The following is a 17,720-nucleotide window of genomic DNA, read 5'->3' on the forward strand; positions in this document are numbered from 1 at the left end:
AGTCCAAATTTGACATTCTTGTTGGAAATCACGGACGCCGTGTCCTCCGGGCTAAAGAGGAGGGAGACCTTCCAGCATGTTTTCAGCGTTCAGTTCAAAAGCCAGCATCTCTGATGGTATGGGGGTGCATAAGTGCATACGGTATGGGCAGCTTGCATGTTTTGGAAGGCTCTGTGAATGCTGAAAGGTATATAAAGGTTTTAGAGCAACATATGCTTCCCTCCAAACAACGTCTATTTCAGGGAAGGCCTTGTTTATTTCAGCAGGACAATGCAAAACCACATACTGCAGCTATAACAACAGCATGGCTTCGTCGTAGAAGAGTCCGGGTGCTAACCTGGCCTGCCTGCAGTCCAGATCTTTCACCTATAGAGAACATTTGGCGCATCATTAAACGAAAAATACGTCAAAGATGACCACGAACTCTTCAGCAGCTGGAAATCTATATAAGGCAAGAATGGGACCAAATTCCAACAGCAAAACTCCAGCAACTCATAGCCTCAATGCCCAGACGTCTTCAAACTGTTTTGAAAAGAAAAGGAGATGCTACACCATGGTAAACATGCCCCGTCCTAACTATTTTGAGACCTGTAGCAGAAATCAAAATTGAAATGAGCTCATTTTGTGCATAAAATTGTAAACTTTCTCAGTTTAAACATTTGCTATGTTATCTATGTTCTATTGTGAATAAAATATTGGCTCATGTGATTTGAAAGTCTTTTAGTTTTCATTTTATTAAAATTTAAAAAACGTCCCAACTTTTCTGGAATTCAGGTTGTAAAACGATGTCATATTAGTGATGGGTTAATTTAAGTAAATCTTTTTTGTTTGTGTTTGTGTTGTCAGGATATATGCAGGAAGGAAAAAGCGAGGAATAGTTAGGCTGAAAAGATGAGTGTTTTCACACTAATGAGGTCAATCCTGTATGTACCATCTGTGCATTTACATTCACTGAGCCAGAACGATCAGCGCTGCTTTATCTCATCACTCTCCATTCTTTCTCTTTCTCTTTCTCTTTCTCTGTCTCCGTCTCTTTCCCATACTCAGATTCTCTTAATTTATCTCTCCATCTCTCCACCCCTTCTGGATTTAGTAACTACAATGCATATTTCAATAAAAACTGCAATATGTTAATATATACATCCATCAGATGCCAATGATATTCTTTTTACCAACTGCTGAGTTACACGCTGACTCAGTCTGAACTTTACATTTATGCACAGAAAAACACTTAAATCATTAGCCATACAGCCTAAAGATTTAGTTTACTGTTAGCCAGTTTAACGCTGCACAAATCTCTTCACATAAATGGTTCTGCAAGCATTGATATCTGATGTAGCTTGTCAGAAACCAAAACTTTTTTCTTCAGTGTTAGCATACATTTTTCAACTATTATCCCCATCTTCCCCACATCACATGTTCTCTGTATCGTGTATACCACTCTCCTCTCACAGCTATGGTACCTTTGTCTTTGGTTGTGTTCTGAATAGTGTCTAATCACTGCACTTAAATCCTCTTAAGTGCCTTGTGCTATTTCTGCATAGGAGCACAGAGTTGCCCGATGTGTCTTTACTTAAGAAAGCTTTTTTGCGCCCTCCCCATGCACACTCAAAAAAGCATGAAGGACAAGCTAATGGTGATAGTCACAACTTAACAGCTCACTGAGGGAACGTATTCGGACCTTAAAAAAGGTGAGCAGGCAACTTAATAGATAAATGCATCTTTTCCTGTTTGGTCTGTTTTACAACTTTATGTGAGTCACAGTGTTATTGAACAAAAGCCTAAAGTCTATTCAGCTTCATTCTTAGATGCATCTTTTCCTGTTTTTTTTCTGTTTTACAGCTTTAAGTGAGTCACAGTGATAACTAATTTACTAGTTAATTTAACTAGTTTAATTTAATGTGCTGATTATACTTTTGATGAGCTGTGATGTTACAGATGAATGGATTGCGTGAAACAAAGTCTACTTTGACTTGATTTGCATGCTAAAGTGAAAGCATAATTCCTGTTTTTCTATGAACCAAAATCAAACCTTTAAGTTGGTTTGTGTTTAGCTTGAAATGGTTTGTTAAGACTGTAGATAGCGGTAGTGTTGTCTTCGGTATATTTATCTCAGAAAACTATGCAAAACATGCCATGTTTATCATTTTGCATGATTCAACAAGACTTCAAGATTCAGATCAGACTGAATGAAAAACATTCAAAAAGACTGATGAACGAATAAAGACTCAAAGGAACTAAAAGAGTATTTTTTTCTCAAACAATAAGCGTACAGTAACAGTAATCTCTGTGCACAAACCAAACATCAACATTTTAAAGAAATGACAAAGAAAACTAAGGCAACCTACAAAGTTGTCATATAGGATTTAACTGGTTGCAATCTGAGCTGATGCATTGCATCATAGCTGTAATCTCAATTAGCGGTCAGTGATTTACTGAGGGCAGTGAAAGGTACAATGAAGGAGGTCTGAGGCCAGAGACTAGCAGGGCAAAGTGAAGACTCTGAGGTCTGGTATTAAACTGCTAATCTGCTGCAGCATGAGCTTTATCTGATCTCAGTCTCAACCTCATATGAAAAAGACCAGTTTAATGCAACCAAATATGTTCTGCATTGTTGATTTTAAAGTTGGCATTAAGATGGTAATAGTTTTATGCAATTGCAGCGGTATTGCTTGTAGAATCAAATAGAATCAAAGAGATGTGCATTAAAAAGCATGATAACTCAACTGACTTAAGCCGAATTAAAGTGTCTGGGTTGAAATGGAAATTTATGCATATTGTAAATTATTTGAGGACAGTTGAATTGTCATTCCATGACATCATATCGACGATGGCCACTTGTCCTAAATTGGATCAAGGCGTAATCTGATCTTCTTACTCTTAATAAACCTAATATCTTCCAAGAAAGAGCGATTGGGTAGGCTACAACAACACAGAGACACTGTCCACGTGCTAACATTTCAATTAAGTTTTGATGCTATACCTTGTTCGAATGAAATTTGTTTAAAACTGGGTAGTCGTTCAGAGATATACAGATATACCGCTTTTGTTACTTTTGCTGAAACCATTGGGAGAATTTAATTTATGTGGACATCTATAGATGAGATGAACATTTGACCTTTTTCAACAGATAATCAACAAATAAAAATGTCTGACAGAATCACAGATGAGGAACCAGCGGCTGTCACTCACACAGGTCAGTAGGGTTCTTATTGTTTTGTGAGACTGTAAAATGAATGGGTCATATAGGACAGCGGTCCCCAACCCCCGGGCCGTGGACCGTCATTTGGTACCAGGCCGCTCAAGAAAGAATAAATAACTTACATTAAAGCTGCAGTTGGTAACTTTTGGCGCTCGCGTCTGGCGGAAGAACATTGTAGCCGGAGCTACTTCTCTCTGTTTACATCTATGGCGAGTCACACAGGTACTGTGATACTCTGCAGTGTTGCCGACCCCAACCAGACTAAAATAGTCCGTATATAAACACTTATTATAGGTGTACCATAGTGATTAAGTATAAGACAAAAACACGGTTTGGAAAATGGATTTATGATGTACTCGCTCATTATATATTATTCATGTTATGTTGGCGCGATGTTACGAGGACGCTGCTAATAAAGTTGCACACGAATACACAGTGGATTCATGTTTATTGTTATATTTACAATATACCACAGTTTTTATGCCAGTCGTATCATTTTATTTTGTTGTATTTATCCTTCACACCTTAATGCCCGGTCCGTGAAAATATTGTCTGACATTAAACCGGTCCTTGGTGCTAAAAAGTTTGGGGACCGCTGATATAGGAAAGTGATCTAATGTATTAAGAACATGCAGAATGAAGACGGAAAGGTTTCCCAGACGAGTTTGCAAATTGATGAAAAGCAATTAATGAATTAATTAAATCATTAAATTACTAGAAAACAATAAAAATTTTATTTGTTTGCCTGCATGTCACTTGACAATTTACCAACCTTAGAGAACCATGTGCATGAACGTTTGAATGTGCTGTTGGATGATTGAAATTAATTCAGGGGTTCTTCAAGGAACTCTTTTAGGTCAAAGGAGTTGGTCGAAGCCTGAACCCTTACATTAGTTGCCAGCTTCCCGTTGTGAACAACTTGGTGTTCTTGTGAAGAAATGAAGGAAACACATTTAACCTTGAGATAGGAACCAGGAACTTCTGAGGCCTGATTATAATTTTAATTATTGGACAAAATTTGAAACAACATCATTGTCTGGACATATGCTAATTTCCCCAATATAAGTCAAATAAGAGATAGATTTCTATAAAATATGTCTGACCTGAACTGATATCATCCACTGCGAAAGTTAACTAACTACGGTAGGTTATTGCTTGTCTTTTGACTTATGGTTGCTTGCTGCAATTAATTATAACAGCTTAAATTTGTTACGATTCAATTTGTTGAACTTAAATATCCAACTTAACTAAACTAAACTGAACTTTTAATTTTAAGTAAACTACAAACTTCAAACAAAACATCATTACTTATTCAAATGTTAAATTTTAAGTTGTGATTAATAGAAGCAATACGTTTTTACAGTATATGTATTGATGTAATTCACTCATCTATTCATTCACTTATGGTATCTCTAGGACCAAAGGGTGTCATCAATGACTGGCGTAAATTTAAACTGGAGAGCATGGACCAGGAGGCTCTGCCTCCCAACAAGAGAGAGCTTCTAAGACAGATGTCATCCCCCCACAAACCCAGAGACTCCTGTGTGGGTGGAATCAATCGCAAGGTTGCCTCTTTTGACCATAATTTCAAAATAAAAATGAGCTCTTTGAAGAAAAACAATGCTTTTCTTAATCAGGCTGTAAAATGTGCATTCCAAAGATGGATAGGAAGTCTCTATGCATAATAATACTTTGGTCAAAAGTAACTAATACCAAACTGTATTAAAACATTGCTATACTGTAGTTATTGTGTTAATTTGTGTATTTTGTACGTACATAAAGAATTTAGAAGTTGCAAACTGAGGTCCAGTGATCCCCAATGGGCTACATAGGGGTAAAAAATATTTTTTATAAAATGTGATTTTTTTTTCCTTTTTTTATATTATCACATTAGTTGAAATATTTATCAAATATTCAGTACAATGACCATATAAAGACCAGTTTAATTTCAGAACCAATGTATTTTCTTTACATCATGCATAATATTTTTCTCACAACGTATAAATTGGTTTTTACACTTTATTCTAGGAAGGGGTTCCTCAAAAGAGGTCATATTTGGCGGGTCTTTGACATCAAACATGATGTAATGGATTAACTTCCAAATTTAAATGCAGTTGTCTCTCCCAAAAATCTATATTGGCCTTAAAATCTTTAAATTTTCCTGCTTCTTTTTCACTTCCCAGATGAGCGCTCAGGAGTATGAGCTGATAAAAGAAGATGATGAGAAAAGTCTGCGTAAGTACCGCAAGCAATGCATGCAGGAGATGCACGAGCGCCTGAGCTTCGGGCCCAAATTTGAGGGTGTGTATGACCTTGACAGTGGCGAGGCCTTCCTGGAGGTCATTGAGAAGGAGCACCGGCTCACAGTGGTGGTGGTGCACATCTTTAAAGATGGAGTGCAGGGGTGCGAGGTGCTTAACAGTTGCATGGATTGCCTGGCCACCGAATATCCCAGTGTTAAATTCTGCCGCATTAGCGCCGCCACCACTGGAGCTGGTGAGCGTTTCTCAGATGACGTGCTGCCCGCTTTGTTAGTGTACAAGGCTGGAGAGCTTCTGGGAAACTTCCTGGCTGTTACGCAGCATTTCAGCGAGGAGTTTTTTGCTACCGATGTAGAGGCCTTCCTCAATGAGTATGGACTGCTGCCAGAGAAGGAATGTGGCCCTGGAGCTGATGAGGATGAAGCAGACGTGGAGTGATGAAAGATGGCAGAGAGTAAGAATGGATGAAATGAATGGGAAGAATGTTTTTCTGAATATGACAAGAATAAGTTTCATTATTCTTCCAGCTAACATGATGCTTCCATGTGCACATGCAGCTCAGGGTAAAGATCTCTTTGAGCACAGGAGAGAAAACTACTAAATGTTTTGTACATTACAACATAAAATGGAATAAAGCTGAGAAAGATAATGAGATATTCAACTATCATGTTTTCTCATATAAACAAATAGACAACTGCATGAATATGAAATAGATTACAATGAATTAGTGTCATGTGGAATACTAATGCACATATTGTACATGTGATAGTATGCAGCCAAAGATGATGCAAATGAGAATGGTCCATGATCAGTTCTTCTTAAATGAATAGTTCGCCCCAAAATTAAAAATTTGTGAAAATATACTAACCCTCTTGCCATCCAAGATGTAATTTGTTTCTTTATTAGAAAAGATTTGGAGAAATTTAACACTTGCTAACAAATGAATCCTTTGCAGTGATTGGGTGCCGTCAGAATGAGAGTCCAAGCGGCTGGCAAAAACATCACAAGAATCCAGTAATTCACACTACTGCAGTCAGTTAATTAGTGTCTTTTGAAGCAAAATGCTACATGTTTGTAAGAAATAATTCAAGGCATTTAAACTTTGAACCATTGCTTCCAGCCAAAATACGAATAGATAATCCATAAAAATGCTTCCTTCAGTGAAAAAATCCATCCCTTGTGTTTTCACATCAAAAATCACAAAACATCATCATAATTATAAGTCACATTTGTTTTGAACTCTTTTGACAGTTTATGCTTATAAACAGTGCTTGATCTATGAATATTTCTCTCCTGATTCATAAAAGATGACTTTTCACTGGAAAAAGCAATTATAAGGATAAAATGCCTTAATGATGGATTTGCTCATTACAAACATGTCAGTTTTCACTTCACAAGGCATTAATTGATGGACTGTTGGAGTTGTGTGGATTATTGTTATGTTCTTTTTAGCTGTTTGGACTCTCATTCTGATGGCACCCATTCATTGCAGAGGATCCATTGGTGAGCAAGTGATGACATGCTAAATCAAATTTCTCCAAATCTGTTCTGTTGAAGAAACAGACTCCTCTCCATCTTAGATGACCTGAGGGTGAGTACTATTTCAACAGTTTTTCTTTTTGGGGGTAAACTATTCCTTAAATCTGTGCATGATCACCTTTATGATTTTCGGTGCATATAAATTTTGTGAGGTTCAAGATAAGCAGAATCCTTAGTTAAATTTGATTTTGTGGTGGGGATGGCTGTTACCTAATTTTTGGTTTGCATGTACAAGCTGTCTTACTGTAAATTAGTTTGGCTGGAATTTTTCATAAACAAGGATATTTTATGTCAACTGTATTTTTAGGCATACATAAATAAATGCATATATGGAAACACTGAATATTTCCCGTCTGCATTTAGTAAAAAAAAAAAAAAAAAACTATTACTTAGACACATGCTCCACTTGCACACAAATTATATTTCACCCTTGAAGAAAGCATTTGAAGAACAGAATCAATCAAGAGAGTAATAAAGTGAAATTCCAGAGAATTTCCACCTTCCTTTAATGTGGTTTTAAAAGCAAGACGGTACTTGCTTAAATGCAATCTCTGCCACTGACTTTACCGTGACCTGCGGGTTCAAAAGTTCCATTGCATTAAAAGAATAGATACTTATTACACATTTGTTCATTTTCCAATAATTTCGCTTTAACTTGACATGTTATAATTATGTATTTATGAGAATCTTCCTTTGAGTTGAGATGCACAGTATGGGGCAATGATCAAGATTTAGCCGATCTCCTGATGAACCATGGGTTATGAAGAAGTGAGCCAGCAAAAGACATGCTACTGTTCCTGGCTAGGGCTTTGCAGTGATACCCTCTTGTTAGAGTGGATTAAAATCTGATATTGTCTTGAAGGTGCAGTCAAATACAGTTATAAATAAACATTATATCACTATCATGTCATCAGTAAGCTTAATCAGTGCATTAAGTGGCTATACCCCATGTTGTCATGCTTTTATGAGTGGCGTATCTGATCTTTTTTTTGATCAGCTTAGTCTGGAATCTTATTACTGGATTTAAATCCAAGATCTTGTTGAGTGTTCAGTGTCAAAATACAGGCTGTCCCTGCTGGAGCCTTTGTCTTCATGCAGGATATTTTGGCTCTAATCCAACAATTAATGTTTAGCTATTTTAAATGACCCACTTAATTTGAACATGCAGTACTGATACATACAGGCTATATTACTTCTTGAATCCTATAAATTGGCCCTGATTGTTACCTCACCCAGAACTAAGTTTTTAATCTCACCATAGTTCAAAACAAGTTCAACAGCAATTGCAAAAAACTGTATCAGCTTGTGGGGTCGTGAAGGAATTTTTTCATCTGTTCATATTTGAAAAAGACATGCAAACCAATTTGAGAGTAACATATTTTCTCTTGAGGGCAAAGTCATGCAGGCACACCCACTGAGGGCCTGAAGGGTTTGGTGATTTTGTAGTAATGTTTTGTGTGTCTCACACCGAGCTCTTGCTATATCGTGCGACGAAGTCGTCTGCACTCCACGCAAACATGTTCTGACAACATCTGCACCTGATACCACATTTGCCTCCATCCTCTCTGCATGTGTGAAGGAGTAGCCCAAACAGCCAAGTCCTCGCCTGGACTTAATTCCTAAGACATGCTGTCACGGGTTCATAGCTCAGATAGATTAAAAAAAAATTATATATATATATCTATATGAGTTATACATATAAAGGTATTATACTGGCCTCTGTAGTATTCAAAATTTAAATATAAAAACAAAATATAATAAAAATGTTAAAAAGAATTTGATTATAACAGTGGTCGGTTGCATAAAAGGCTTAGACTAGTCTTACAAGTTAGACATCTATTTTTCTGTCTGTAAGGCTGGTCATAATTTTTTTAAATATAAAAACATAGATTAGCCCAAGTTCATTCCACCATCTGCTAGTTGGTCAGACTAGCTCTTAAGACACAGTCTTAATGTAGAGGCAACTGGCCTGAGATATAACTTATATCTACAGTATCTTACACACTTACATATATAGTTTGTATGGCAACCTCCGAAAAAATGAATTGTGCATGTGAATGAAACAAATACAGTAAAACAAAACATTGTAGAATTGGGCCAGAAAGAAAACAAATGTTTCATGTATTATAATAGAAGAGAGTATAATACAGTTTCAAATAAGCCAAAATGTCCAGAAAAAAAAGAGACCAACTAAATGACTGTACATTAAACGGTTTCCTGAGCTCTGAGTATAATGTGTTGCAAAGGCCATCTGGGAGTGACGTTGGACACATGAGTTAGTGGGTGGACAGACATGATAGATGTTAATTTCAAGTGTAAATTGGACCATAGGTGAAGGACTGGATGGAGGTGGGGTCAGGGCTGATATGGAGGGGATATGAGGTCACAGGGCTTCTTAACACTGCTTTGTGTTGAAAATTACAGAAGCATTCACCCACCCACCCACACAAACACATACTTTAAAACCTCCTACACTCTACTTACTCAACATTCTATGTAGCTTTGTCACGCAAAGGTGTAGTATTGAAGTGTGTTTTTCCCAAATGTCACTATGGAAACCAGGATTTGGGAAAAAAAAACAAATTATAAATCACAGAATAAAAATTCCATACACGTGAAAATTTACATTTACCACACATGCATATACTCAAGGTCAATTATTGCCTTATTTGAATGTTGAAAACAGGAAACTATACTCCATGTTTAACCACCAATTGCTCTGAAACACTGATTGGATCATCAAAAAGCAACACTTTACATTAATAATTTTTTATGCAGTTATTTTTAATCCATTGACCCCTATAGGAAGTCGTGGTCTAATGGTTAGAGAGTTGGACTTGCAATTGAAAGGTTGAGAGTTCGAGTCTTGGGCCGGCAGGAATTGTGGGTGGGGGGAGTGCATGTACAGTGCTCTCTCCACCCTCAATACCATGACTTAGGTGCCCTTGAGCAAGGCATCGAACCCCCAACTGCTCCCTGGGCGCCGCAGCATAAATGGCTGCCCACTGCTCCGGGTGTGTGTTCACAGTGTGTGTGTGTCGGTGTGTGTTCACTGCTCTGTGTGTGTGCACTTTGGATGGGTTAAATGCAGAGCACGAATTCTGAGTATGGGTCACCATGGCTGAATGTCACGTCACTTAGACTGAGCAAGTAACAAAAAAAGACAAAGCATTTTCTAAACATGAAATGAGGTGTGCGAATTCTTGAGACATTCCCACGGGTCTTTGTTTTCTAGAGTGTGTTGACGTTTGGAAGAGGTGAAAGAGAGAGCATTGCTTGGCGGATTCAAGGTTAAGGCTGCATAGCAAAAGAGGCGAGGTTACCGGAGGTTAAACTATCTCTCCATACAGACAGTCTTACTGTAAATAATATCCAGTGCCTGAGGGGCAACTGACGGCATTCATAACTATTATATGTTTTTTGCTCCAATTGAAAATTCCATATTGCTAATTAATCTGTGGTCACATTGATATGTGTTATGACTGGTCGAAGGAATGGAAAGCTGTTAGAGAATAAAAGCAAGAAAAAGAGAAGGCAAAGGCGGGTAATGCTATTCATCAAATGAATGCCAAGACTGTATGGGATAATATGAGCCAAGTAGAAATGAGACAAAGGTAAAACCAACACACATAACTATGGTTCAGTTACCTCTTATCAACTTATTTTTTACAGAGAAAACTGTAACATAAGGCCATATTAATACAAATTATAAAAAACTGAATCAAATAAACTATGTAACAATTACAAACAAAAAATAATTATAACTGTACACATTATTATTATTGACTTAAATCAATCCATAAATAAACAAGAAAAAAGTTTTCCTTTTGGAAATGATTTTTCTGGAATGTTTTAATGAGATAATCATCCAAACTTTTGGACAGTGAGCAGAGTACTGAGAAATAAAAAGATTGCATTACAAATATTCCAAGTTTTGTGATATAACAAAACTAACAAAAAAATGTCAAACTAAGGAAAAAGATTGCCCACGTCACGTCACACTTTTATTCAACCATCCATCAGGGTTGCCAGGTTTTCTCAACAAAACCCGCCCAATTGCTACTCAAAACAAGCCCAATCAGGCTTTAAGGAGGATCCCCGCTATAATTCGAATAAATAATTCGCGGTTTAAAATACAGTTTTGGTTTTCTGGGCTTCCCATAGAAAAATTCGCATTTTAGGGGCTAAATATCGCGTTATAGGGGTCACTTAAACCCGTGGTAAAAACGCGGTCTTGGCATCCCTCTCACTCTGAATCGAGTCGACAGTGCATGTATGATACGACATCTCCCTCTTGTGTCCGCTTATTTGCAAGAACCAAGCTGCCTCTTTATGAATATACATCATACTTAATAGCTTTGTTTTGTTTCTATGAATGTACATAATCGTTACTTTTTTCATCGCCAGTCAGCCTCGACCAATCACAGTCGTTTGTAATTACTAGAACGTGCTAGAACCTACAATATCAATTTTCTTTTGTATTTCATTAATACGCGTTTTGGAATTTGAAGACGTTTAAACGATTATAATGTTATAGTGTACAAATATCTCTAAAATTACTTGAATTTCTAAAGCGGTTCTTGGCGATTTGGTTGGGATAAGCATAGACATCATATAGGATGTCTATGGGTATAAGCCATAGACAGTAAAATAAAAGACAAGCTACTCAGCGCCACCTGACGGGCGGTTTTTTAACAACAGGAAATGGTAATAAGCACGTTTAGGTTTGACGCAGAGGATATTAGAAAAATGGGAGGAATATATAGAAATCACGATATGCCAGTTTTAAAAAATTATGTAGGAAAAATGGCTGTGGCAGATAAAGAAAAGGCTGAAATGCTAGCTAAAGTATTTGTTAAAGTCCATAGTGACGATAATGTAACAGAGGATATTAAAAAGAATAGAAATAAGAATAAGAGTCAGCATCCAGACGTGTTGATGAAAAGGAACCCTACTGGAGACACCTTAGATGCAGATTTTATTATTTATGAATTAAAGATGGCTTTAGGAGGAGTCAAACATACATCTCCTGGAAGAGACGATATTTGTTATGTAATGATTCAACATTTATCAGATAGATCATTGAAAGTGGTTTTAAATTTATTCAGTAAGATCTGGAATGCAGGAAAGCTTCCTTCTTCATGGAAGGATGGAATAATAATACCCATAGGCAAACCTGGAAAGGACAAAGCTAATCCAATTAATTATAGGCCAATTGCATTAACTTCTAATTTATGTAAGCTGATGGAAAATGATTGTACGTAGACTAAATTATATATTGGAAGTTAAAGGACTTATGTCACCATACCAAAGTGGATTTAGGGCAGGTCGGAATTCTATGGACGCTGTGTTAAGCCTAGAAGCAGATATCAGGAAAGCTCAGGCTAATAAAGAAGTAATGGTAGGGGTGTTTTTCGACATCGAGAAAGCTTATGATATGCTTTGGAAAGAGGGACTTTTAATAAAAATTAAAAGTATGGGAATTGGAGGAAAGATGTATAATTGGATTATGGATTTTCTTCTTGAAAGAACAATTCAAGTTAGGATAGGAGTAGAGTATTCAGAGACATACAAGATAGAGAACGGAACTCCTCAAGGAAGTGTATGCAGTCCAGTTTTATTTAATATTATGATAAATGATGTTTTTTTGTAATTTAAGGTGATGTAGGAAGAGCATTATTTGCGGATGACGGGGCAATTTGGAAAAGAGGACGTTATATTGCATGTGTAACACAAAGTATTCAAAAAGCAGTAGATGAAGTGGAGGGGTGGGCAAATAACTGGAGCTTTAGATTATCTGTGGCTAAGACTCAGGTTATATGTTTTACTAAAAATGAAGATCCAAGATGGCGCCGCACATGGCTGCTTCAGTGCTTGGCTCTCCAGTGTTTGTACTGTTTTTGTTCGTTTTTCCTGTTTTTTTGTTTAACAAACACGATCAGTTTCACCAGGGATGAACTGCTGAACATTCGGCAGAACACACCACATGATATTTTTCCGGATTTCTATTATACAGACGTTTTACTGAACATTGTTATCGGAGGAGCAGCGGCGCTGATCAAGCGCTTCAGGACGCGCAGACGGGGAAAGCGAGCGGGAGCGCTCGTCAGACTCAGGAAGCGCGGATTTCGAACGCCGTTGCCTAGCATCCATCTCGCAAATCTCCGCTCTCTACCCAACAAAACGGACGAACTCCTTCTGCTCTCTCGGACAAATAAGGATTTCTCTCACTCTGCTGCTCTGTGTTTCACGGAAACCTGGCTGAATGACGCCATACCGGACAGCGCACTCCATCTGCCGGGCTTTCAGCTGTTCAGAGCGGACCGCGAAGCAGAATCAACGGGGAAATCGCGCGGCGGCGGGACATGCTTTTACGTCAATGAACGGTGGTGTACAGATGTAACTGTATTAAAGAAGATGTGCTGTCCTGATCTAGAAACGCAGTTTATCAACTGCAAGCCGTTCTATTCGCCGCGGGAGTTTCACTCGTTCATTCTGGTTAGTGTTTACATCCCTCCTCAAGCGCAAGTAAGTCTGGCTTTACAGAAACTCGCTGATCAGATCACAGACACAGAACAACAACACCCGGACTCTGTTTTAATCATTCTTGGGGACTTTAATAAAGCCAATCTCTCCCGTGAACTGCCAAAATACAGACAGCATGTTACCTGTCCCACCAGAGACAGTAATATACTGGATCACTGTTACACCACAATAAAGGATGCATATCACTCTGTTCCACGAGCAGCTTTGGGACGTTCTGATCACTGTCTGGTTCATCTTATACCGACCTACAAGCAGAAACTTAAATCTGCTAAACCTGTAGTAAAGACTGTGAAGAGATGGACCAGCGAAACAGAGCAGGATTTACAATCTTGTTTTGACATCACAGACTGGAGCGTTTTTGAAGCTGCTACCACCGATCTGGACGAACTCACAGAGACCGTAACATCCTATATTAGTTTCTGTGAGGATATATGCATTCCTACCAGGACTTATTTAACATTCAACAATGATAAGCCACGGTTTACAGTAAAACTCAGACACCTTCGTCAGGCCAAAGAGGATGCCTACAGAAATGGGGACAGGGTCTTGTACAATCAGGCCAGGAACACACTGAACAAAGAGATTAGAGCGGCTAAAAAGACCTACGCTAAAAAGTTGGAAGACCAGTTTACTTCCAACGACTCTACTTCAGTTTGGAGAGGACTGAGAGCCATCACAAACTACAAGACACCATCCCCTTGCACTGAGGCTAATCAACGACTTGCTAATGACCTGAATGAGTTTTATTGTAGATTTGAAACCCCCAACACCCACTCTGACCATCTCCCTACACAACCATTAACACCTCCTGCAATCCCCCTCTCCATACCTCCTGCTCTTCAAATCTGTGAAGATGATGTGCGCCAGGTCTTCAAGAAAAACAAAAGAAGAAAAGCACCAGGCCCAGATGGCGTTACACCAGCCTGTCTGAAAACCTGTGCTGACCAGCTGGCCCCCATCTTTTCACAGATCTTCAACAGATCTTCTGTCACGAAAACAAATTCCTCGTATGTGTGAACATACCTGGCAATAAAGCTCATTCTGATTCTGAGTTGTGTGAAGTGCCTTCCTGCTTCAAACGCTCAACCATAATCCCCATTCCAAAGAAACCCAAGATAACAGGACTTAACGACTACAGACCTGTGGCTCTAACGTCTGTCGTCATGAAGTCGTTTGAAAAACTGGTTCTGGCTTATCTGAAGGACATCACTGGACCCTTACTGGACCCCCTGCAGTTTGCGTACCGAGCAAACAGGTCAGTGGATGATGCAATCAACATTGCATTGCACTTCATCCTGCAACATCTGGACAAAACAGGGACTTATGTGAGGATCCTGTTTGTGGACTTTAGTTCGGCTTTCAACACCATCATCCCAACAACCCTCCAGACCAAACTGACCCAGCTCTCTGTTCCTAGCTCTATCTGTCAGTGGATCACCAGCTTTCTGACAGATAGGCAACAGTTAGTGAGACTGGGGAAATTCATGTCAAACAGCTGCTCCACCAGCACTGGTGCCCCTCAGGGATGTGTTCTCTCCCCTCTGCTCTTCTCCCTGTACACCAACGACTGCACCTCTAAAGACCCCTCTGTCAAGCTCCTGAAGTTTGCAGACGACACTACAGTCATCGGCCTCATCCAGGACGGTGACGAGTCTGCTTACAGACAGGAGGTTGAGCAGCTGGCTGTCTGGTGCAGTCTTAACAACCTGGAGCTGAACACGCTCAAAACAGTGGAGATGACTGTGGACTTTAGGAGAAACCCCCCTGCACTTTCCCCACTCACCATCATGAACAGCACTGTGACTGCAGTGGAGTCATTCAGATTCCTGGGAACCACCATCTCTCAGGACCTGAAGTGGGACAATCACATTGGCTCCATTGTGAAAAAAGTCCAACAAAGGTTGTACTTCCTTCGCCAGCTGAGGAAGTTTAACCTGCCACAGGAGCTGCTGAAACAGTTCTACTCAGCCGTCATTGAGTCAGTCCTGTGTACTTCAATTACTGTCTGGTTTGGTTCAGCAACAAAATCAGATATCAGAAGACTACAGAGAACTGTTCGGACTGCTGAAAGGATTATTGGTGCTCCCCTGCCCACCCTCCAAGAACTGTACACATCCAGAGTGAGGAAAAGGACTCAGAAAATCACTCTGGATCCCTCACATCCAAGTCACCCCATCTTTGAACTTTTGCCATCTGGCCGGCGCCTCAGAGCCGCAAATACAAGAACAGCAAGGCACAAGAATAGTTTCTTCCCCCAGGCAATCTACCTCATGAACAGTTAAATTTTTCCCACTTAAACTTATGCAAAAATGTGCAATATCCTTATTTATTTGTTACCCCTCCATCCTAGAACATTCCTGCATCTCACTCAATCCTATTCCATTATCATTTATAGCACAATTGTTTATACACTTATTTATTTGCCAATTTGTAAATCTCCTGTAAATTTTTTTTTTTTTTTTTTTTTTTTTTGTCTGTGTTGTTGTTGTCTCTGTTTACTGGAAGCTTATGTCACTAAAACAAATTCCTTGTATGCGCAAGCATACTTGGCAATAAAGCTCTTTCTGATTCTGATTCTGATTCTGATTCTGATTCTAAAAGGAAAAAAAATACCAGAGGTTAAGTATAAGTTATATAAGCAGGAATTGGAGCAAGTGCCAGTAGTCAAATATCTCGGTGTATGGATGGATTCCAGGAAGACTTTTGCTATACATGTAAAAATCTGATTAAGAAATGTAAAAAAGGAGTAAATATATTAAGATGTTTAACAGGGGTGGAATGGGGACCTTGTAGAGTATCGTTGAAAAGAATATATAATACTTTAATTAGATCAAGTTTAGATTATGGAAGTATAATTTACGGTTTTGCAAACGAGACTATACTCAAAAAGATTGAAGCAATACAAAATCAAGCTCTAAGAATATGTTGTGGTGCAGTCAGAACATCTCCCATAGCAGCTCTACAGGTAGAAGTTGGTGTTGCTCCAGTAAAACTTCGAAGACATAAAATAAGACTGAATTATTGGGTTAATATAAAAGGTCATAAAAAGAATCATCCAGTGAAGGGAGTACTAGAAAAATGCTGGGAACATGGGAACAAAAACATTCAAACATTTGGATGGAGTGTTCAAAGAGAACCACAAGAAGCGGGTATTGAAGATTGTGATGTTAGCCCTACTGTGATATTATCCAGTATACCACCATGGATTTTGCCAATGCCAATAATTGACATACAAATTCAAATGAAAATTACGAATGAGAAAGACATCTTAAAGAATATTATAGCACAGCAGTATTTAGATCAGACTTACTCATCATGGGTGCAAATATTTACTGATTGGTCTAAGGATCCTATCTCTGGAAGAACAGCAGCTGCAGTATATATTCCTAAGTTTCAAATTAGTATAAAGAAAAGAATAACTGACCATATCTCTGTATTTGCAGCAGAATTAGTAGCCACGATGGTTGCACTCCAGTGGGTAGAGGACGTAAAACCGAGATAAGTAGCTATATGTTCTGATTCGTTTGCAGCAATCACAAGCCTCATAAGTGGAAATAAAATATCAAGGCAAGACATTATTTATGAGATACTTGCAAGTTTGCTAAGAATAAGTAGTGTAAGCTTAATAGTGTTTGTGTGGGTTCCTGCTCATGTGGCGTTGGAGGCCAATGAAGTGGTAGATAGACTAGCAAAGCAAGCAGTAAAATATAATGAGATAAATGTGCAAGTAACGTTGAGCAAAAATGAAGTTAAAAGTAAAATAAAAGAATTCATAAACAATAAATGGCAAGAACTATGGAATAATGAGGTCAAGGGAAGACAGTTGTATAGTATTCAAAAGAAAGTAGGAAACGGAAGAAGTGTTTTTGGGAATAGGAAAGAGGATACGATTGTTTCTCGTATTAGAATTATTGTGATCAGGCAGAAACAATAGAACATGTTTTAATAAAATGTTTAAAATATGGAAAAGAAAGGTTAGTACTTAAGAGGATAGTAAGAAAATTGGGTGTGGTAGTATTCAGTATGGAAAGTCTATTGGGAAAGCAAGTAGAACAAGTAAAAATATATAGTGCGATAATGAAGTATCTTAAAGCAATAGGAGTAGATTGGAGAATTTGAAGTATAGGGGATAAAGTTGTTTATTTAGTTGCTTATTGTTTTTTTAGTGCTCC

General features: G+C 38.4%; 1 protein-coding gene across 1 annotated transcript; it reads left to right on the forward strand.

Moving 5' to 3' along the window:
• Positions 1 to 3,032: 3,032 nt before the first annotated feature.
• LOC132106649 (phosducin-like) lies at positions 3,033 to 7,345 on the forward strand. Its single transcript, XM_059512541.1, has 3 exons — positions 3,033 to 3,196; positions 4,619 to 4,767; positions 5,386 to 7,345. The coding sequence occupies exons 1-3, from the start codon at positions 3,148 to 3,150 to the stop codon at positions 5,899 to 5,901; spliced, it is 714 nt and encodes a 237-aa protein (XP_059368524.1). The 5' UTR covers positions 3,033 to 3,147; the 3' UTR covers positions 5,902 to 7,345.
• The last annotated feature ends 10,375 nt before the right edge of the window (positions 7,346 to 17,720 follow it).

This window comes from Carassius carassius, chromosome 27 (genome assembly GCF_963082965.1).
Source record: "Carassius carassius chromosome 27, fCarCar2.1, whole genome shotgun sequence".
NCBI lineage: Eukaryota > Metazoa > Chordata > Actinopteri > Cypriniformes > Cyprinidae > Carassius > Carassius carassius.

What these genes read in the sequence shown, in the direction of transcription:
- LOC132106649 (XM_059512541.1), top strand. Translation starts at nt 3,148, where the DNA reads ATGTCTGACAGAATCACAGATGAGGAACCAGCGGCTGTCACTCACACA. An exon ending in AGCGGCTGTCACTCACACAG is followed by an intron (nt 3,197 to 4,618) that starts GTCAGTAGGGTT and finishes TGGTATCTCTAG; the next exon opens with GACCAAAGGGTGTCATCAAT. An exon ending in TGGGTGGAATCAATCGCAAG is followed by an intron (nt 4,768 to 5,385) that starts GTTGCCTCTTTT and finishes TTCACTTCCCAG; the next exon opens with ATGAGCGCTCAGGAGTATGA.